General features: G+C 48.0%; 1 protein-coding gene across 1 annotated transcript; it reads left to right on the top strand.

The window, feature by feature from the left end:
* Window positions 1–522: 522 nt before the first annotated feature.
* On the top strand, window positions 523–21210 carry ppp3cca (protein phosphatase 3, catalytic subunit, gamma isozyme, a). The gene is given in 15 exon segments (XM_056419028.1): window positions 523–1246; window positions 4419–4616; window positions 7153–7277; window positions 11392–11503; window positions 12105–12250; window positions 12810–12894; window positions 12897–12948; window positions 14206–14283; window positions 14361–14455; window positions 14524–14649; window positions 15548–15625; window positions 16241–16325; window positions 16611–16708; window positions 17604–17630; window positions 19114–21210. Coding segments are annotated over 15 exon segments (1536 nt in total). The 5' UTR covers window positions 523–1179; the 3' UTR covers window positions 19278–21210.
* The last annotated feature ends 526 nt before the right edge of the window (window positions 21211–21736 follow it).

Raw genomic sequence — 21736 nt, 5'->3', positions numbered from 1 at the left:
AATGTATTTCTACATTTCTGTATTTCTTCATTTATTTATGTCTCTATGTGTCCACACGTATTTCTTCATTTATTTGTGTGACATTTATGTGTCCTTGTATGCAAATGAGCTGGGGCGGTCTGAACCTCTGTCTAAAGCATGAATACAGAAATTTAGAAATACATTTATTTAATGATGTCCTGTTGAGTTAGAACTTATATTTATTCATTTCTGTATACATTTATTTAAGCATTCATTTATTTATTCCTGTATTTATTTATTTATACATTTATTTAAGCATTTATTTATTCTTGTATTTATTCATGCATTAATTTATACTTAAGTCATTTAAAGTCCTCCATAGGTTGTGTTTGTTTTGTAAGGGGATAGGCTGCTCTGGTCTACACTCCGACAGTAGGTGGCGGAAATACATCCGCCAAAAAATGTAAAAGAAGAAGAAGAAGAACCACACGTTACGCCCCCACAGTCGGAGGAAATCCACCGCCGCGCCTCCCCCCTCCTCCTCCTCCACCTCCTCATCATCATCATCATCCTCCGCCTCCTCCTCGCTCCCTGGCAGATTAGAGTTTAATCTGAGGGGGAGGAAACACGGTCAAGACGCTGTCTGCATTTTGGGAAGGACTCTCTGCGTTTCTCCCCACCGAGTAACGTATAACGCGACTTCTTCGTCTATTTCGTGTTCCTCCCTTCTTCAGACAACACGGCGGCCTGCGCGTGCAAGATGGAACGCCCGTTACCCGTTGCTGACACGTTAAGACGTTAGCTGGCTAACTAGCTGGAAAAAAGAGTAACTAAATCGGATTAGCCGACCACGGAAGCCTCCCTCCGGGTACTATTTCTCCTTGACAACTAACTAATACGAGGCCAACTCGCTTCTTTCATGTGAATTTAATTTCTCCGTTTTTTTATATTCTCCTCGTGTCAACATTACTAATTACTCTGTGCCATAATTGTTCGCTCGCATTAATGCCGCCGCTAGATAGTTAGGGTAATTAGCCGGCCGACCAACGGCAGGAGCGCGAGCTCTGTGCGCGAGAGCTAATCTTCCCGCGGATGTGCTAGCTCGTCTCTGGGCCAGCTGCCGAGAGAGAGAGAGAGAGAGACACAGAGAGAGAGCGAGAGAGAGAGAGACAGCGCGCGCCCCCTCAAGATTTGAGCCCCGACATTTACGAAGCAAAGATGTCCGGGAAGGATAAGGACAAAGACAAACCGGAGAAGCAGTCCACCACGGAGCGGCTGGTGAAAGGTGAGTGTTTTGTCTTTTTCGGATGACAGTGAATGTTACTTCTGTTTTTCTAAATGATTTTGACAACAACACACACGTAAAAGCTAACGCGTGATTTGGGGGGGAAACGCCACCTGTGGCTTGTGGGATAACTTTGTCCAGACCTGGCTGTCGAGCACCGAGAAGAAGGCGCTGAGTAGTGATCCATCTTGAGTCACGTCCTCCAGCTTCCCGGAAGCCAGTCCCTTACATCAGGAGAAGCTCGCCGGGTGAATCGGGGCATCTCTCTCTTTAAAAATAAAATGATAATTGCTCAGCATATCATTTAATAAATAATCTCCATAGTCGTCCACTAATATTGGTAATACGGGGCCACATAGTGGAAACCAAGGGACAAAAAAGTAATCCTCCGTCGGAGCCCAAACCCCTTGATATTTTAGGATGGATGCAACCTAAATCCACGAGAACGTGGACCAGCCGAGGTCCGCCCGGTTACCGCCAGAGCTCTCTGGACAAGATGGATTCCTCCACATGGAGGTGGTCCCGGATTGTTGGACATGCGGGACACCGCTTGTTGTGTCTGAGGTAGGGGTCTGCGGCAGGGTCTGAGGTAGCTCCCTGGGGGGGGGGGGGGAAGAGAACCCAACACACACACACACCTCTTGATGCCAACGCAGCCTACTGTACAGCCCGTCCGTCCGTCTGCAAGGGCACTGGGAGAGTGTCCTTGCAGGGGACGGTGGAATGCTAAAGTGTGAGCCAGTGGGGGAGAGGGTGAGTTAATTGTGGAAAGAATCTCCCCAGTGATGTTCCCAACATGGAGAGAGAGTGAGAGAGAGAGAGACTCACTCTCGTTGGTATTGAGACCAGCCATCATTATCTCATTAACGCTCGTGGCTGTCACTCAAAACGCCGTCGGGTTACCTGGCGCCCGTCGTGTGGCCCGTTCTGTGCCATCCCCGCGTCTTCTTCGTTGGTGCCGGAGCGTCAGCGCAGCGAGGCTTTTTAAATAAACGGCCCTCAAATCTGGAAGCCCTCGCTAATAGAGGCTTTTCTTCATCCGTTCTTACCTCGGCTTACGGCGCTCCTCGCGGCCCGGGGAGCGCTCGCCTGTTTATTTATACGCCACGCAAACGGTCAACGACAACAATGCGTGACGGCTCGTCCACAGGCCAGCTGGGGCTCCTCCAGAGCGCTGCAGGGACGAGTCTCCAAACACTACAGGTAACTAGAACGGGCGCTCGGTAGAGCGCATACCTTCGCATTTCACAAGATTGGGCATTGAATTATGAACATTTTGGCATTAGTTGCCAATTGGATACAAATTGACCATGCTATGGTAAAAAGAAGATGTTGACCTTTCCATGACCTTTGACCCGATCGATCCCAAAATCTAATCAAATGGTCCCCGGATAATAACCAATCATCCCACCAAATTTCATGCAATTCGGTTTAATACTTTTTGAGTTATGCGAGTAACACGCATACAAATAAATAAATAAATACACGGCGATCAAAACATGACCTTCCGCATTTTCAATGCGAAGGTAACCAGTCAGCAATTTTGCACTTAGCGGTCACCTGTGTGTCGAAATCGATGTTTTCTTTGATTGGATGCCTGGAATGAAGTCTGTTCCACACTGGCTGACGGTCAGTGAACGCCCCGCTCGTGAACTTTGAAGCTTTGTACACATCTTCAAAAAAAAGTGTCTAAAGTGAGACGACGAAAAGTCATCCCGACATCGCTCTCCTCCTTTCGGCGTGAGCGCAGTGTGCTTCACGTGAAGCCCGATGGCGGCTGGTCACGCTTGAAACATAAGGGCTGTTCGCTTGAGCTCGTCTTGCTGAGGGAAACACGCGAGTATCGTGAACCTTTCTACAATCATACAAAATCCAATGTCAGAAATCTCATCTTTTTGCTGACGGATCCAGTAGGAAGGTAATTTCTGCACGGATACACTCACTGATTTCAGTCACCAGCATCTCCTGCGTCAAACATTCATCTTCACATGTTGCTTCATTGAACCAGCAATGAGCCGAGGCGTGTATTCTGAAGGCTGTGGAGCCTCGTGGGCTCCTGCATGTTCATGTTGGTCAGGACTGATTCTTACCTCTGCTGCATTGCTGATGAGCAAACACGCACCCACACACAAATCATCAACGCTTTTTCCTTCCTCTTCTCTTCCTTCACATTGCACTTTGATTTGCTCTGCGTGGGTGTGACAACATTCTCAGAACGCCTCCCTCCTCCTCCTCCTCCTCCTCCTCGCTTATCGCACAAGGAGTTCTGATTTCCACGAGCCGACGCATGTATTCACGTCTCATCTGATGGCTCAGGGTGTCCTGTGAGCCGACCCCTAGCTGCATTTGTTGATATCAGGAATCCAGGATAATAAAAATATTCACTGTGATAATATTATATATATAAATGCATATATTTATATATGCTTATACATATATGCATATATTTATATATACTTATATATATATTTATATATGCTTATACATATATATGCTTATATATATATATTTATATATATATGCATATATTTATATATGCTTGTATATATGCATATATTTATATATGCTTATACATATATATATATATGCATATATATTTAGATATGCTTATACATATATATATATATGCTGTACAAATGCAGTCAGATTGTTTTATTTGCACTTGTCTCTGCGTCCCCCTCCCCGCTAGCTTTACACCGAACTTAATTGGTGCCACGTTGTACTTGGTGCGTGTCGGGCTGGTTATGAGATAAACCGGCTGTAATCCCTCTTGCTTTGCGAGCCCTGGGAGCGAGAGCCTCGGATCGTACGCCGCTCCTGTTGTGAGCCTGTGCAGCTGAATCCGCGGACGCTTTCAATTTGAGCCCTTTTGTCTTCTTTTTTTACGTAGTAGTTCACTACTTTTCATTACGGGGCTCACGGCGTTATCACGGAGGCGTGCGTCTCTCCTCGCGGGCCGACGACGTCATCGCGGCTCGGTCGCCGCAGATGTCGCCTCGCGTGGTTACGGCGTCAGAAAGTGGGAGGGTTTCTTTCTCGGGTCGTATGTCATGTGTTGCTTTAGGGAAGTCGACGTCTTTTCTTGCATCTAAACAAATCCCACTAATTGTGATTAATTGTAAGCTATTCATCCTCATGGATGTTGTGTCCCCCCCCCCCTCTTTCCCGACAGCCGTGCCGTACCCTCCGCAACACAAGCTGACGGTGAAGGAGCTGTTTGTAAGCGGCAAGCCCAACGCCGAGCTGCTCCGCAACCACCTGGTCAAAGAGGGCCGGGTGGAAGAGGACGTGGCCCTGAAGATCATCAACGACGGGGCCAACATCCTCCGCCAGGAGAAGTGCATGCTGGAAGTGGACGCACCCATAACAGGTAGGCTGCCCGATGCTCGGCTGTGACCTCTGACGATGACCTCTGACCTCGTACTGTATGAGCATCCTCGGGGGAGGGGATGAATGTCTGTCAATCAAACTCTTTCCAAAACCGTGAGGGAGGAGAGCTAAAGCGTCTTCTCCACGGAGGAAAGCCGCCCGGGTCGCTCTTCTTTCAACGAAGGCGACTCGGCGGTTCTGGTGGACCCGACGCTATTGCATCATCGAGGCTGACCCCCGTCGACACTGTTCCCTCCCTCACACCTCCGCCATGCCTGTACCTGCTGGTAGCTCCTCCCAGGAAGTTAATCGTCCACGCTCTGGCTGAAGCCCGACCAGATGGATTTTTCTTGTCAAGCAAGCTAACAATACCCCCCCCCCCCGACATGGTCGCATCCCTCGGCATTGCTAGAGTTCGGGTGTCATTTGGGCGCAAAAGCTCACACCAAAATAGCCGGAGAGCGAGCTGTACCCAGCATGCCGCTCAGTGACAGGCAGGCGAATGAGAGCGAGCTGCACCCAGCACGCGCTTCATCAGGTGTAAACCGTTCGTATTGTAGCAAGTGAGAACAAACTGTACCCAGCATGCAGTTTGGCAGCGTGTCAGCGGGCGAGCTGAACCCAGCAGCAGGCCGTGCCCGGTTCGGCAGCGTGTCCCAGGGGGGCGGGGGGGGGTCCCCTCGATACACTGGAGCGTGTTAATCACACGCTGCTTATAAATATGTCCTGTAGATCTCAAAATCTTGGAAAAGAAACGCAATGATTGGCTGGATGGTTGTCGAGTAAATGGAAGACGCGGACGTACAGACGGACACTCCTTCCATTTGAGTCAGATTTCCAGACGGAGCGGCGGAGTCGAGAGCAAACGCAGCACCGATCTGGGCGTCGTCGTTCCATCACGACGCCGTGGTTCTGCTCCAGCAGCCGGTTCGGGGCCAGACCCGAGGGCCGGGCAGGCTGTCGGAGTCAGAACTCAGTCGCCAATCGGTTCCCTACAAGTATCCGCCGCTCCCTCTGAGGTGACCTGTGAGCTGTGCTTGGCCTCAGTGCTGTAGACTGAATCCAGCAAGAAATATAATTTATTTATCACTTTTTCCTCCCGTCTAACTTGCAAACGCAGTTGGTTTCATGTCATGTAGAGAAAAGTCTGTCTCAGTATTCAATTGCCCAAAATCACAAATTATCCTCAGTGGAAAAACTCCCAAGAAATGGAAGAAAGAAAAAAACTTTCACGGGGAAAAAAGTCAAGAAACCTTCAGGAGAGCGACAGGAGGAGGATCCCTCTGCAGGACGGACTGAAGACAGATGTCATGTGACCAGATGAACAGCATCACACATCAATGAATGACAAATTATGAATAATGAGGAGTAGGCAGGGACCCAATCCAGACTTCCACAATCCATGTAAACAGAAGGAGGTAGAGGGGCGGGGCATCAGCAGGAGCACGAAGGCTAAGCCCAGACCATGACCTCGGGGCCGGATGCAGGAAGCTGGGGCAAAGACTGAGGGGGAGGAGCCAGAACCAGCTCCATACGGGGCCGGGTCCAATGGACCCTGTGAGGCGAGGGGCACAAAGACTGGGGAGGAAGCAGAGTTAATAAAGTGTGATGGAGAGAAGAACATTCATCCATAAGGAGAGAGGAGAGGTGCTCAGTGTATCCTAAACGTCCATAAGGAGAGAGGAGAGGAGAGAGGAGCTCAGTGTATCCTAAGTGTCCATAAGGAGAGAGGAGAGGAGAGAGGAGCTCAGTGTATCCTAAGCGTCCATAAGGAGAGAGGAGAGGAGAGGAGCTCAGTGTATCCTAAGTGTCCATAAGGAGAGAGGAGAGGAGAGAGGAGCTCAGTGTATCCTAAACGTCCATAAGGAGAGAGGAGAGGAGAGAGGAGCTCAGTGTATCCTAAGCGTCCATAAGGAGAGAGGAGCTCAGTGTATCCTAAACGTCCATAAGGAGAGAGGAGCTCAGTGTATCCTAAACGTCCATAAGGAGAGAGGAGCTCAGTGTATCCTAAACGTCCATAAGGAGAGAGGAGCTCAGTGTATCCTAAACGTCCATAAGGAGAGAGGAGAGAGGAGCTCAGTGTATCCTAAGCATCCATAAGGAGAGAGGAGAGAGGAGCTCAGTGTATCCTAAGCGTCCATAAGGAGAGAGGAGAGAGAGGAGCTCAGTGTATCCTAAGCGTCCATAAGGAGAGAGGAGAGGAGAGAGGAGCTCAGTGTATCCTAAACGTCCTTAAGGAGAGAGGAGAGGAGAGAGGAGCTCAGTGTATCCTAAGCGTCCATAAGGAGAGAGGAGAGGAGAGAGGAGCTCAGTGTATCCTAAGCGTCCTTAAGGAGAGAGGAGCTCAGTGTATCCTCTCGTCCCCCTCAGCCTCTCAGCCTCTCAGCCTCTATCAGCATCTCTAGGTCTCTCCAGGTGAACCTGGTTCAGGTCTCACTCTCAGACATCAGGAGGAAAGTCTTCAGTCTCTTTCATACAGCAGCTCGTATCCTCTACTTGTTGTGACGTCTCTTACCAGCAGCCTGTTTGTCTTCCAGTGTGCGGCGACGTCCACGGACAGTTCTTTGACCTCATGAAGCTGTTTGAAGTGGGCGGGTCACCCAGCAACACGCGGTACCTCTTCCTCGGCGACTACGTCGATCGAGGATACTTCAGCATCGAGGTGAGGTCATACATGTGTTTTCCAGATTGAATACGACTCATTTTGGTTTTGTTGTTAAGACGTCTTTTTTTTTTTCATTTCGTTTGTGTTTTTCATTGCAGCAGAAATGAGTTCTGTAGACGTACATTTCATTCAAAATTAAACATGACGTGTATTTCTACTGCAGTGAAAATGTACTGAAAATGTGCCGTGATGATATTACGTAATACTTTTAACACTGGTGTGTGTTGGTGTCCTGCCACTCGGTACTGGTTTGTAATGGGTTCATAAGGTCTTCATTTAACGTAGAACGTTGAATTAGGACCGGTGCTGTTTGGATTGAAGGAGTTGAAGTCCAGGGTTTTGAGTTGTTCAGTATCTCTTTGTTTCTGAGTCGGTACGGAGGGGTTTCTCCTCTGCTTCTTTGGTGGCGCCCAAACGAAATGATCTGCGAAAAATCTAAAAGACAACGATTGAACTCCTCGACCGTCGGCGTCACGAAGCCGTGGACTCGCCTCCACGACGCAGGAGGAGGGGTCGTAATCATCTGTGAACTCGTAGATCGTGTTCGTGGACGGCGGGCCAAGTTTGACATTTATTATTCTAAAGAAATAAAGATTGACTGTCCTGTAAACTGTTTGATTTGGCTGCAAAATATAAACTGATGCAGATCTTGAAGGCCTCCCGTTTCTGAAGCGCCTCAAAACCAACTGTTCGTATAATCCCTCTTCATTCAAACTCGACTGCGCGTCACCACGGCGAGCGGATGCCGAGCTCTACGGCCGAGCGTCTTCTCTTGACGCCGAGGGTGGCAGCGTTTAGGACGGGCCGCATAGCTTCTGGGATTTAAGAATTTAAAAAGGCTTTAACACATTCTGGAGGCCGCCGCCGGTTTGCCGGCTCATCTCGGCGACGGTGGATCGCGTGAACGCCGGACCGAACATTATGTGCTCCCATCTTTACGCTCTACTCTGTTTTTATAATTGTATTTTCTTTTCTTTTCTCCGTACGTTGGGCTGGTACAAGCGTGCCCCAACAGCATCAATAGAACATGTAAATGAACGGTGATGTCATTAGGCTATATTCATTTAAGTGAGTCTAACTTTCTTTTTATTGTAATTTTAGTTATTTTTATTGCACAGATTTTAGGATATTTTAACTATGTTGTAAAGCGTCTTTGAGTATTTTGAAAAGCGCTATAGAAATGTCATGTATTATTATAATTTATTATTAACTAATTTATCTTGGAATTTCAAATTACATATTTTTTTTTTTTGTTAATGAAAAATGTTTAATCTATTATTGTACAAATATTTAGCTCTTTTTAAAATTGTATTGCATACAGGTGCTGTACAATGGCATCAATGGGCAATTTAAATGAATGGTGATGTCATTAGGCTACATTAATACATTTAGAATTTAATAACTGACATTTCGAATTATTTTTAGACTATTTTTCAAAAGATCTTAAATAAAAATAATGACATGAAAACCCATTATTGTAAACGTATGACTATAGCTGGGCTTGCGAAACCCAGGATCTAAAAAGATCGGTAGGTGAGCTGAACCCGATCACGGGACGTCCCGGTTGGATTCTCGGCGTGGTTAAGATGGCGGGTCAGAATAGCAACAGAAATCTTAACGGCTTACCGCAGCGCTGCCAGACGACCAACTGGGTTTTGCCATCTGAAATATTCTATTGGAATGACGACTTCAAAGGGCACAGTTCACTCGCTTATTAGACGGTTATAAATGGAACGGAGGAGCTGCAGCCTGGCAAAGGGAAGCCGCAGCGGAGACGCCCGGCCCGAGTCGTAACCTTCAGAGCCGTTCACGAGGGGGAAGCAGTTTCATTCATAAAGGCCAAATAAAATGACCTGAGGAAGTTGAGAAGTCCAAATACGATCGCAACGAGCTAAAACGAGCCGGAGCTTTGAGGCCTTTGAATAGGCGTACAAAGGCGCCGATGTCATTGATTAAAAAGGAGAAGCAGGACCGGTGCAGAAGGTGGTTCCTACTTAGAGGTTGTTAGTGGATTTTTTTTTATGGCCGATATAACGATTAGTTTAGAGCCCTCCCATTAATGGGTGTAAATTCTTGATATTTATTCATTTTTTTAAAAATGAACAATATTTTTGTATAAGTATTGACTTACTGAATATCTGAGTAAAAGTAATAAACACATGAATATATAAATCAGCATAACTGAGCATCAAACTTAAAGTAATTCATCCGTAAATAAATAACTAAATCTGGAACTAAAACATCAAACTCAAAGTAACAAATACCTAAATAAATCAATAAGTCTCCGTGGGGGCTTTTGATGGCCACCGGGGGGGGGGGGGGGGGGGAAATGTCACGGATGAAAGGATGAAAGAAGCGGACTGAAGGGCGCCGATTTCAGGGTCCAACTTTGACACCGGGATCATTTCCCGATGTGTTTCTCTAGAGAAGTGAACCTCTTCCTCCAGAAGAGGGGGAGGGGGGATCTTCTCCACTCGTAAAGCGGTCGGCTCGACGCCGCGGCGGGAGGCGGGGCGTGATGGGAGGCGTCTGGCGTGATCGGAGGTGTCTGGCGTGATCGGAGGCGTCTGGCGTGAACGTCCCACTGTGAACTAACGCGGAGCGGCTCATTAAAAGTAATGGAGCGCTGAATGGAGCAATTATCCTTAAAAACAAGGCGGCGTTTCGGCTGCAACCCGAGCCCGCGTGTCATGAACACGGTCTCGGGTCCGGATAGAATGGGTCCAGGACCGGGTCCAGGTCCTACGATGGTCAGATGAGTCGGCCGTGAAGATGACCGTTGCTCGAAGCCGACAGCGGTCGAAGCGATGCTCCCGCTGAGTCGGCGTATTTCATGATAGTCGAATGACACGTCCGCCTTCACAGTTCGGGTTCTTCTCCGTATCGGAGGAGGAGGGAGAAGCTTCTCCCTGATTCGCTGCCACGAAACAACGGCGCCTGAAAGCGCCAGACTCTTCTCTACGTTTTTTTTCTTTCGCTGGCGGGGCTGAAAAATATTCTGTGTTTTCAGAGCGAGGCCACAGAGCTCGCTTCACTGACACACACACACACACACACACACACACACGTAAGACGGCTGTGGGAGAATGGATATCGGCGTATGCGGTCGCCGTGGCAACATAAAGAGTCGCTGTCGCCTCCTGAAGCAGCGCCTCGTCGCCTCCTTTTTACCGCAGGCGAGAGCAATTTGCCAGAGCGATCCATTTCAGTCTCGACTCCTCTTTTTCTCACACACACACACACACACACACACACACACACACACACACACCAAGGGCTGAAGTGGGTCTGAGCTGCCGGGAGCCATGTTTCCCTTTGTCTGGCTCCTCTCATTAAAGCCCATGTCGGCTTCCAGCCGCGTCTCCTCTGCAAATCAGGAGATGGAGTCACATGTATCTCCACTCTACTCCCCAAAGACGAGTCGGTCCCGGCTTCCTCGTCCCATGTTCTCCCCCCCCCCCCTCACCGTCCGTTGCTCACACCTGCTGACTCGCCTCGGCGTCTCGCTCCAGCAACTTGATAGCGGGCCGGGGTCGGCGCGCGTTGAAAGAGTGGCAAAGTGGCGGCTAATTGAGCGGCGCCTTGACCGTGTGTGTGTGTGTGTTTGTGTGATATGAATCAGAAGTAGCATCTGAGCTAACGTTCCTTGATCGAGGTAGGCCTGGATGATATTGAAATATCATCAGTGAAAAAGCCCGTCGTGATGATTCCGATGTGAGTTTCTGAGTTGACTTCCTTGTTTTTATTTTGCCGTTAACACACATTAGTAGCAATGTTAAAATTGCAGTTTTTCTTGTCGTTAAATGAAAGAAAAGAGGATGAATTGTGCCGCCCTGGATCGAGGTCGCCGTCGGACCGAAACAAAGACAAATCAGGCCGAGTGTGTGGGAGTGTGAAGCTTCTTTTGTTTGAACAAATAATAAATCTGTCGAACCAACTGCTGACATCTGCATTAATGTGAACAGCTGATCGGATCACACAGCCTCACACACCTCCGCATCCTCCCCTTGTTCAAGGTCTGGGCATAATCCTCAGAACACATCGCTCTCTCTCTCTCTCTCTCTCTCTCTCTCTCTCTCTCTCTCTCTCTCTCTCTCTCTCTTCCCAACAGTGTGTTCTCTACCTCTGGTCGCTCAAGATCAACCACCCCAACACACTCTTCCTCCTGCGTGGGAACCACGAGTGCCGACACCTCACCGAGTACTTCACCTTCAAACAGGAATGTAAGTGCGGGCACATCCCTCCAGTGTGTGTGTGTGTGTGTGTGTGCATGTGTGTGTGTGTGTGAGGCATGCATAACGTAATCTGACTAGAGGCTGACCATTCAATGCATGTATCAATCCACGGTGTGCATTGAGCTTTAAAAGAAGATCCACATCGATACTTCAACGCGTTTCAGCGCCGATCCGATCTCAGTTGGCCGTGTTATCGTGACTTCCTTTCCAAATGCAAGATGGGTGATGAATGGCAGCCAGCTCTTATAAAACAGATCAGCAGATCCCATTTGAGGGAGTCCAAAAAAATAGATACAAAATGCTCTCTCATCCAGTGTGTGTAGGTGGGTGTTTCTTTGTCTTTGCACCTGTGGAGGATTCGTCAGAGCGCATTTCAAGAGGAATTGTTTGTCAAGATTTAGTTTAATTTCAACACTTAATGTCTCTCCTTGGGATTCTGCACAGCTTATGCAAATGAAGAGAGCTCATTTTGCAGAATCGGTACTCGAGCATCATCTTCTGTTCGGTCTCCGCCGCCCACACACGCACTGCACTAGCGGCGTCTACAACAACCCCCCGCCCCCCCCCCCCCGCTTTGTGTCTCCTGCAGGTAAAATAAAATACTCTGAGCGGGTGTACGACGCCTGCATGGAGGCCTTCGACTGCCTGCCCCTCGCCGCCCTGCTCAACCAACAGTTCCTCTGCGTGCACGGCGGACTCTCACCCGAAATCAACTGCCTTGACGACATCAGGAAAGTGAGTGATCTGATCGATAAGCACGGGAAGACGTCGTGAAACGCAAGAGGAGAAATGATTCTGTCATCTAGGAGACCGATAGACAGCCCTATTGTGTTTGTAAACAACCCCATGGAAGGTTTATTGTTCTGGGTTGATTGCCTCTTGTGTATTTGCCGTGTTGGTTTTCACGTCTGCCTGATGATATTGGTGTGTGTGAAGAATTTATAGAGGTTTTAATCCGCTTCCTCTCTAATGGATAAATCAGACTTTTATTTTGAAAAGGAATCGTACATTTGTTTTACGTTTGAATGCGTACCCGACGGTACGGCTACGGATGATGTTACGGACGGATGTGTACTTTATACATTTTTAATACCGTTTAATAGTTAAAGGACCCATATGAGGCTGAAGCTCTAACGGTGGTGATAGTTTACCAGTTTGAATGAATGTTGTGACCCAAAGGAAGACGATACAGGAGTCATTTCCCCAGCAGAAAGCTTCATGCCACTTCATCCACGGGGATCCGTGACAGCGTTCGTCAGGCGTGTTTTTGAAGTGTGTGATTTGTGCTCACCAGTTGGACCGGTTTAAAGAGCCTCCGGCGTTCGGGCCCATGTGTGACCTGATCTGGGCCGACCCCGGCGAGGACTACGGCAGCGAGAAACCAACGAACACTTCAACCACAACTCCGTCAGAGGCTGCTCCTACTTCTTCAGGTGCCGGAGACATCGCTCGGTTTATTCTCATTTCAAATGAGCGGCCGAAACTACAAAACAATAATGCATGATAATACAATGGAAAATAGGTCAGGACTTCTTTTTTTTTTTCGAGGTCAGAACGCTTGTTACGGTTCTGGGAGCCGGTTAACCGGTAACCTACTTTGCCCATCTGTTTTTTTCTTTCTTTACTCGAGTTATATGACTTTTTCAAAATAGGTTAACGGATGCAAACCGCTGGATCCGAGTGTCGACACCTTGATGTCAGGAGGACTTTTGTTTTCGCTCTTTTCTTTCGTAAAACTCCAATGTTGCCGGACTCGGTGTGATTCTGGTCTATAAGAGCGGCTGCACCAGACGAGTCAATCGTGAGAAGATGTTCCGCCGCACACCGTTCAGCACGTCTCCGGGGACGGTGGTGTCGGTCAGACGGAAATAGATCGACGATTATTGGACGGATTGTCATAAAATCCTAATTAAAAAGCACGCTGACACACTGAACTCACATGGTGAGAATAGTGAACATTGTACCTGCTAATAATTAGCACGTTAGCATTGTCTTAGAGTAAAAAGGCTCATCGCGTAATGCCGTTTCAAACGTGTGCTAAAGCTGCATTCTCTCTCCTGACCACCAGGGGGAGACTCCTTTGGTTGTATCGAAGTGTGTATATATATATATATATATATATACATGACTACTTCTCTTGATGTATTCCCTCAGTAAACAAAGTTAGCATGAGTTTATGTCTCAGTCTCTAGTTTCTAGTCTTCTTCTATACAGCATGATGTCATCATTTATACTTTATGGTCATTTAGAGTCAGACCATAAAGCAGGGGACGCTTTAGGGGCGGGGCTACAGGGTGATTGTTACCAGATACCGGTCACTTCTGGTTGCAAAAAACAAAGATGGCGACGCCTTGACTAATATTTCCACTTCTTATAAACAGTCCGTGGTTTAAAGATGCCATTGCAATTCGGGAAAAAGGTTTTAACTTCTGAGATGTGGATTGCCTCCGCATTGTCCTGGCTCCTTCCTCATGGAGCGGCAGAGCGGCAGGAAAGGGAAAGGCAGTGAAACGAGTCCAGCTTCTGCAGAGCCAATAGATACCTCTGGCTGCTCGGCATCTTGACCCCCAGGCTGGACATAAAGTGGCCTCATGCTGCTCCTGTTTCTCATGGCTTGAGTTTGTAATAAACTTTGACCTCCGCTCAGTGTTCCTCTTTTATCAGGTCCGTCTTCTTCTTTCTCGTTGCAGTTACTCCGCCGTCTGTGACTTCTTGGTAAATAACAACTTGCTCTCAGTAATCAGAGCCCACGAAGCACAGGATGCAGGGTGAGTCGAGTTCTGACGACGTACCCCCCAGGGGGTTCTGGTGAAGAACACGTTGACGAGGCTCTTCGTCCCGACAGGTATCGGATGTACAGGAAGAGCCAGACCACCGGCTTCCCTTCATTAATCACAATCTTCTCTGCTCCGAACTACCTGGACGTCTACAACAACAAAGGTGTGAGTCGTCTTCTTTGTGTTCCCGTGGTTACCGTCAGTCCTTGAACCTCTCTCTCCGTCAACCAGCCGCCGTCCTGAAGTACGAGAACAACGTGATGAACATCCGGCAGTTCAACTGCTCCCCTCACCCCTACTGGCTGCCCAACTTCATGGACGTCTTCACGTGGTCTTTGCCTTTTGTCGGAGAGAAAGGTACGTCGCTCGTCAAACGAGAAGAACGAGCGAATGGAAAGCCCCAAATAAAGACCTGTGCCGGGTCGACGGCCGGACCTCTCGATCGACCTCTCGATTTTGTCTGCAACTCGAGAGAGAATGAAATGAGACGTTTTAGACATGGAGGTCAACTGTGATTTGACTGCATAAATAAAATGTGTCGCGGCCATTTGTCCTTCGAAATCCAACCAAACTATAAATCAAACCGCCACTGATGCTCCGTGGGTTTCGGAGTTTGACGCAGGCAAAAGAAAGTAACGTCCATTTCGTTATGTTGATTCTGATAATTTATTTTCCAAACAAACAAAAAGAACAAACAAAACGCTGACACTCTTTGCTGTGGTAAAAAACCATTGGCCACCCAGGTGCATGCTGGTCCTGTGCCTCCCCACCTCTACATATAACCACAGGTGCCCAGTGTTACCCAATCAGTGAACCTACAACTAAATATATTAAACTTAACTACAACTAACATATCAAAATATAACCTAAATAAGCAATATTACTTTACAATAAAACCTAAATACAAATGTCAAATTAAATAGCTCCAACAAAATGTATTATTGTTGTTTATTTTTTTGCATTTGTTTGCCAATTTTACAACAATTAATTTGTGCTTTTCAAGAAACATCCACATTTTAAACATAAACCGTAACTTTTGTAAAATTGTCACATTGTTGTTTGTTTAGTTTAGTTTCTCCACCTGAAGGCTCTGTTGTGTGTTTGTGTTTTTGGCTCTGTGGCGACCTGGAGAAGTCCAGGAATCACCGTTGACCACGATGGGAGTGTTTTCTGAACTCTGTCAGCATCACCCAGACACAGGATGGTGGACTAGTTTAAAGTTTACCACGGACCCCCCTCTCCCCCCCCCCCACAGTGACGGAGATGCTGGTGAACGTACTGAACATCTGCTCCGACGATGAGCTCATGTCGGAGGGCGATGACCAGTACGAAGGTAAAGGCATCGTGTTGCATTTAATGAGTTGGAACGCTTCCTCCTGTCCACCAGGTTTAGTCTGTTTTATCTGAGTCGTTGCCGTCGTGGCAAGAACATACGTTGTGTGATGATTTAGAAAATGAAAGTTGTGCTTCTCCACTGGAGAGCAGCGATGGCTCCATGACGAGTTCATGTCACGGAGCAAAGTTTCTACTCCAAACGTGGCCTCAAAGGGCTCTGAACGCTCTCGACACATCGGACCCTCGCATCGCAACAGGCAAACAAAACTTTGAACAAGATAAGTTACAACACATTTAACGCAAATGAAAAAACAAACGTGGAACCTCCAGATTTAGTTTTTGTTCTGCAGGGAAACGACAACGATTTGTGTTTCTCAAAATAAACTGGGAAACAAAGTCCGACAGAAAGTTTTACCGCTACGCGACCGTCTCCTCTCCGAGCGCCGACAGTCGGGTCGGACGGCGACGTCACTTTGCTGGTGACCCTGATGAAGATGTCCCTGGAAGAAATGCTGCCCGCCCCCAGATCTCTGAAATGCGTTATCCTTTGATGTTCTGTTACGCTCAGCGGAGGTGAACTGTCCGCCCGCTAACGCCATGTGACTCGCTGCAGGTGGAACCTCGGCGATGCGCAAGGAGGTCATCCGGAACAAGATCCGCGCCGTGGGGAAGATGGCCCGAGTCTTCGCCGTGCTCAGGTCTGTAATCCCGCCGTCGCCGCGTCGCCCTTTTCCCCCGCGGCGGCGCTCTGATGCCACTGAGCTCCGTGCCAACCCGGCGTGGTCTCCGAGGGTACTTCAGGGACCCTTTTTTCTCACGGTTATTCCAAAGTCCTGGTTTGAGCTCGGGGCCCTTTAGAGCCGACGGTTACATATCCTGTGAGGGTCGAGCCTCCGGCCTCGTGGTGACCGTGCTGCCCGCGGCTTCCTGACTCGTAATGTGTGTTTCTGTTGTTGTTGTTGTTGTTGTTGTTTCCGGACCAGGGAGGAAAGCGAGAACGTGCTCACGCTCAAAGGCCTCACCCCGACTGGAACGCTCCCAGTGGGGGTGTTGTCGGGGGGGAAGCAGACCTTGCAGACTGGTAAGTGGCTTTCATTGCCCCCCCCCCCCCTCCTCGCTTTCCTCCCCTCCTCTCTTTGATTTCCTCCTTGCAAGCTATTAATAACTTGTAATAGTCGCAACTTCTACACCCCCACACACACACACACACACACCCCCCCCCCTCACACACCTACACCAGGAGCTGCAGCGATGGGGGGGTCGGGCTGTGTGGATCGGCTCTCATACTGGGGGTGTGAGAGCAGGTTGGGAAACACACACTTCTGCCTCGTGAAGTGTGTGTTGTCGAGTTGAAGGAGCAACGGCTCCATCGCCGACGCCCCTCTCGCTACCATGAGAAGAAAAACAGTCAAGCAAGAAGTGGAGATCCCAGAGATGGAGATCGGTGGAGAACCGGCGTCGCCGTCCCGCTTGTCCCTCTTTTAAAGGGTTCAAGGTCGATCACGGCCACGGGGAGCGCACACCAGACCGAGTGGGGCGGGGGAGGTGGCCGCTGACCCTCTGATCTGAAGGTCACGCGGGGAGCCGCTCGAGGCCCGGTGACCTTCTCGGAGAATGTCAGCGTCCGTGTCCGCTTCCCCCCGCCGCAGCTTTCACATCAGTGGGCGTGAACAAAGGGATTGTGTGAGGGGGGGGGGGGGTCCCGACTCGGCCCTCCATCCTCCTGAAGGACGCCTGGTCCACGGAGCACTTTAAACCTCTGACTCCTGCTTATGAACAACGTCAACAAACTCTCCTTCCTGTCCGGCTGCTCTGTACACGGGGGGCGGCCTGAGACTCTTAGTGCTCACCCCCCCCCCACACACACACACACACCCCACCCACCGTTTGACAATGTTGTACTTTTGCTGTATCTGGCTGTCTCTGATGACTCCCCCTTTGCCCCCCCCTACCTTCTTCAACCCTGATTAACATAGCTACGATTGAGGCAGCTAAAGCACAAGGTACGCATGGCTGTCAGGCTCCAGTCTCATTACTGTGTGTGTGTGTGTGTGTGTGTGTGTGTTGTTCATCGTTTAAACACAAAACCCTTTTTTAAATGTTTCTATCACTGACTACAGTATTGATACGATCGTATTGCTGTACATTACTTGATCCTCTCCTGTCGCCGGTTGCTCTTGCATCATCAGCGTCGGTCAGATTCGTCGGTTGTGTGAAGATCGTGACCGTGTCGCACATTTTAAAAGAAGTTTGCAAAAGACCAAACGACTAGTTTAACGGTAAAGAGGCATGTCGTAATATTGTCACCCCGTCTTCGTGGACCCAGGCCGGTTCTGGTTCTGGGTCTCGGGTCCAGGACCAGGCTCCTTGTTGACGAGGATTTCCCCGGCTTCGGTCTCAAGGGTCTTTTCTCTCCGGGTGTGGCCCCCCCCCACCAGAGGAAAGAGAAGAGAAGATCAGACCAGGCTAAGATGAGACCAGGGACACCCAGCAGCTCATCCTGTTACGCCATTTGGCTGTTAAAGGGGGGGGGGGGGGGCTGTGTGCGCTAGCTAGCATCGACTGTAAAACATTGAGTCCTGTCCAGCCTCACCGGCTCAATGGCTTCCAGCAGTGGTTCCCAACCTGGTTTCCTGGATCAAACCATTGCATCAGTGATATAAGGGTGGTTTAAAATAATTTTTTTGTTTTGAACTAATCATTTCATCTGTGCATCCATTACTTTAGCTTTATTTCAACCGTTTCACCATAACTTTAAGCAAAATACTCTATTGTTATATAACTTTTGGCTAACTAGATTAATTGTCCATCACTTTCAGCCAATTATTGAACTGTTAATTCATTCTTTAAACTGATGACTCATTACTTTAGTTTGTCCATCACTTTTCACTATTTATTTGATAAACGGATAACGTTTTTATACTTTTAGCTTTTCACCATCATTTGCTGCTAATTACTTTCAGCTGTTCATTATTCATTCATTCGGGTTTTTTTGTGGAAAATTATTCAAACTATTCAAACCGCGTTCATGTCATTAACTCATTGATCCCTTCATCCTGTTATTTTAGACTGATCACTTTTGTGTTGATCATATTGAACATGTTTCTGATTGGTCGAGCTCCTGGTTGGGAACCGCTGACCCACAGATATCTGATGATGCAAGAGTACGACCGTGACCTTTTGACCTTTAATGCCCCCGTGTGACCTCCCCCTCGGCGTGTTCATAATGGTTGAGGAGTTTCTGTGAACGCTCCCTCACGAGTCTCCTTTTCCTTTGCGCTCACGTTTCCTGGCCCGTTCCCGGACGTCTCCGTAAGTTGACCACGTGTTCGCCGCTCGCCGTTGTCGCCTCGCCGTGTGCATGCCTCGTGTTCCCCGGCTGGTCTGCTGCCGCATCCAACTCTTCCAGGAACCCCCTTGATGTTCCAACGGTTCCCCGCCTCCGGATCCTAACGTGTGTTATCTGTTGTCCGGGCGTCTCTTCAGCCATTCAAGGTTTCTCTCCCACGAGGAAGATCCGTAACTTCGAGGAGGCGCGCGGCCTCGACCGCATCAACGAGCGCATGCCGCCGCGCAGAGACAGCCAGCAGCTGGACGGCGCCGCGGTCAGCGCCGCCGCCTCCCCCAACAAGAACGGCACCGACGGATAGGCGGCAGAACCGCAGCCCCTCAAACCCCTCCCCTTTCCCCTCCCCCTCTTTCTCTCCCACCCCACCTACTGACAATGCCCGTCCACCTGCCGCCGGGTGAAGGAACGCGGCGCCTGGAGAACGTCTGTTGTGTCATCTGGGGGAGAAAATCTATATATTACATCTATTCAATATCTTGTTTTATTGGAACATTCAATGAAGACATTTTACAGTTCAGATGAAGTCCTAACTTATATTTAAATTTTAAAAAATCTCTATATATATATAAAAAAATATTTTATCAACTTGAGTTGAGGCAGATAAATGTTATCCAGGAGTTTTAGTCACTAAGTTTTTAGTTCTTTTGAATTGTTCTGTGTGTTTGCGAACATCTGAAGTCCAGACGGGTTTGAGGTTCTGGTCGAGACGCTTTCGGCCCTCCAGCTTCTCCGGTGTTTGCTCTCGTGTGCGTCAGGCGAAAGATTAAATGACGCACGCGACAAAAGAATAAGGGAAGTAAATTATATCGGGACAATTATTACAAATTCATGTTTTATACTTGAAGACTTTTATCCTATTTATAAAATGTCAACACCAAACTTTGAATCCCCAAAGATGCTGAATGTTTTCTCTTCGGGTTCAGGATTTTCTTTGTGTATTGTAACTTGTGAATGAAGCGTTCCCAAGTGGGAGGCGGCTTATTGCTCTGTGTGCAATGCTGGGTGCTGTTGCTGGCTGTACTGTGCTGGTTATGACTTGTTCTCTGGGACGGCAACTGGGAAGTTCTCGCTCCGCTAAGCCCCCCCCCCCCCCCCCTCCAAAAACAAACGAGTGGTAAACAGTAAAGCGTCTTATTCAACACGAGACCTGCCACTCCTCCCACGTCCCGCCTGTCCGGGGTCGAGTACGGCACGAGAAACCAAAACCGACGACGGGCTTTTTTCCCCCTTCGGTTGTCTTCTTTTGAGACAAAAGAGGACTTGTTTGCTCCGAAAGGAGGCGGAGCTACACCGTCCTCAAACAGACTTGATGCTCATTGTTGCTTAAGGGAACTTCAGTGTATTTAACAAGAATTCTGTGGGGATGATTTGTGCTTTTATTGTCGGACATTTACAAGAAAGAAAAAAAAGTGTTAAAAAAACAATATTTCAGGCTGTATTAGTATTTCCATCTACTGTTGATTATACAGATGTTTTTATTTTTATTGTGACAAGCGAGGGAAATGTTTGACACGGGGACGATGCTATAAAAGGTACAGCTGTCCGTCGACGCCTAAAGAGTACTGTAATCATCTCAACCACGGCTGACTGGCGTACAGTATATATAAATATATAATATTATATATATAAAAAAAATGTAATACCCTGCGGTCGCACCATTAGCTCCAGACACTCGACCCTTTAAGACGTGTTCACCGAGACACGCCACCCACTCAACCGGTGCTCCGACACGCCTGACTGTAATCCCGTTTTCTTTTTTTCACTCAAGAAGTTTGGGAAATAATCGTTAATATTTGCCATTCTCTTGTGAATTTTCTTTTTTTTTTAAGCGAGGCGTTAGCGCTTGTGTGCCATGCCACTTTGGCCACGTCAAGATCTGTGTGTGTGTGTTTCACACTTTTTAATGATTCTATGTAATATTAATCTTGATATCTTTAACATTTGCAAAATAGTTGTTTGCCGTTCCGTTCAGTCGGCTTCTGGGAACGCTCCCTCAAGTATTTGGGTTTTGTTTTCACGGCGAGGCTCCATCGGGCGCTGACCTCCTGTGAGGTCACACGACATATCTTGCCGAATGAAAACAAATAGTTCATTAAGAATCTTATAGCTGTAAAAAGGGGTGGAAACAAACAGTAATACAATTGTACCGTATTTGTCATGCGAGGAAATGAAATCTTTTACGTAGATGTATCACTTGAAAGAAAAGAATAAAATTCAAATAGTGTTTTATCTGACTCGTCTTGTACTTGAGTGCTTTCACACATTCACCCACTGATGGGAGGAGCTAAGTAACTATCATTCACTGATGGGAGGAGCTAAGTGACTAACATTCACCCACTGATGGGAGGAGCTAAGTAACTCATTCACTGATGGGAGGAGCTAAGTGACTAACATTCACCCACTGATGGGAGGAGCTAAGTAACTCATTCACTGATGGGAGGAGCTAAGTGACTAACATTCACTCACTGATGGGAGGAGCTAAGTAACTCATTCACTGATGGGAGGGGCTAAGTGACTAACATTCACTCACTGATGGGAGGAGCTAAGTAACTAACATTCATTGATGGGAGGAGCTAAGTGACTAAAATTCACCCATTGATGGGAGGAGCTAAGTAACTCATTCACTGATGGGAGGAGCTAAGTGACTAAAATTCACCCATTGATGGGAGGAGCTAAGTAACTAACATTTACTGATGGGAGGAGCTAAGGTTCCACCTGCCTACGAGGAGTAACATTCATATGTGTGTAATGTGAACAGTT

This window comes from Pseudoliparis swirei, chromosome 7 (genome assembly GCF_029220125.1).
Source record: "Pseudoliparis swirei isolate HS2019 ecotype Mariana Trench chromosome 7, NWPU_hadal_v1, whole genome shotgun sequence".
In the NCBI taxonomy this organism is placed as follows: domain Eukaryota; kingdom Metazoa; phylum Chordata; class Actinopteri; order Perciformes; family Liparidae; genus Pseudoliparis; species Pseudoliparis swirei.
The sequence above is the reverse complement of the archived record's forward strand: the minus strand, read 5'-3'. Positions and strand labels throughout refer to the sequence as shown.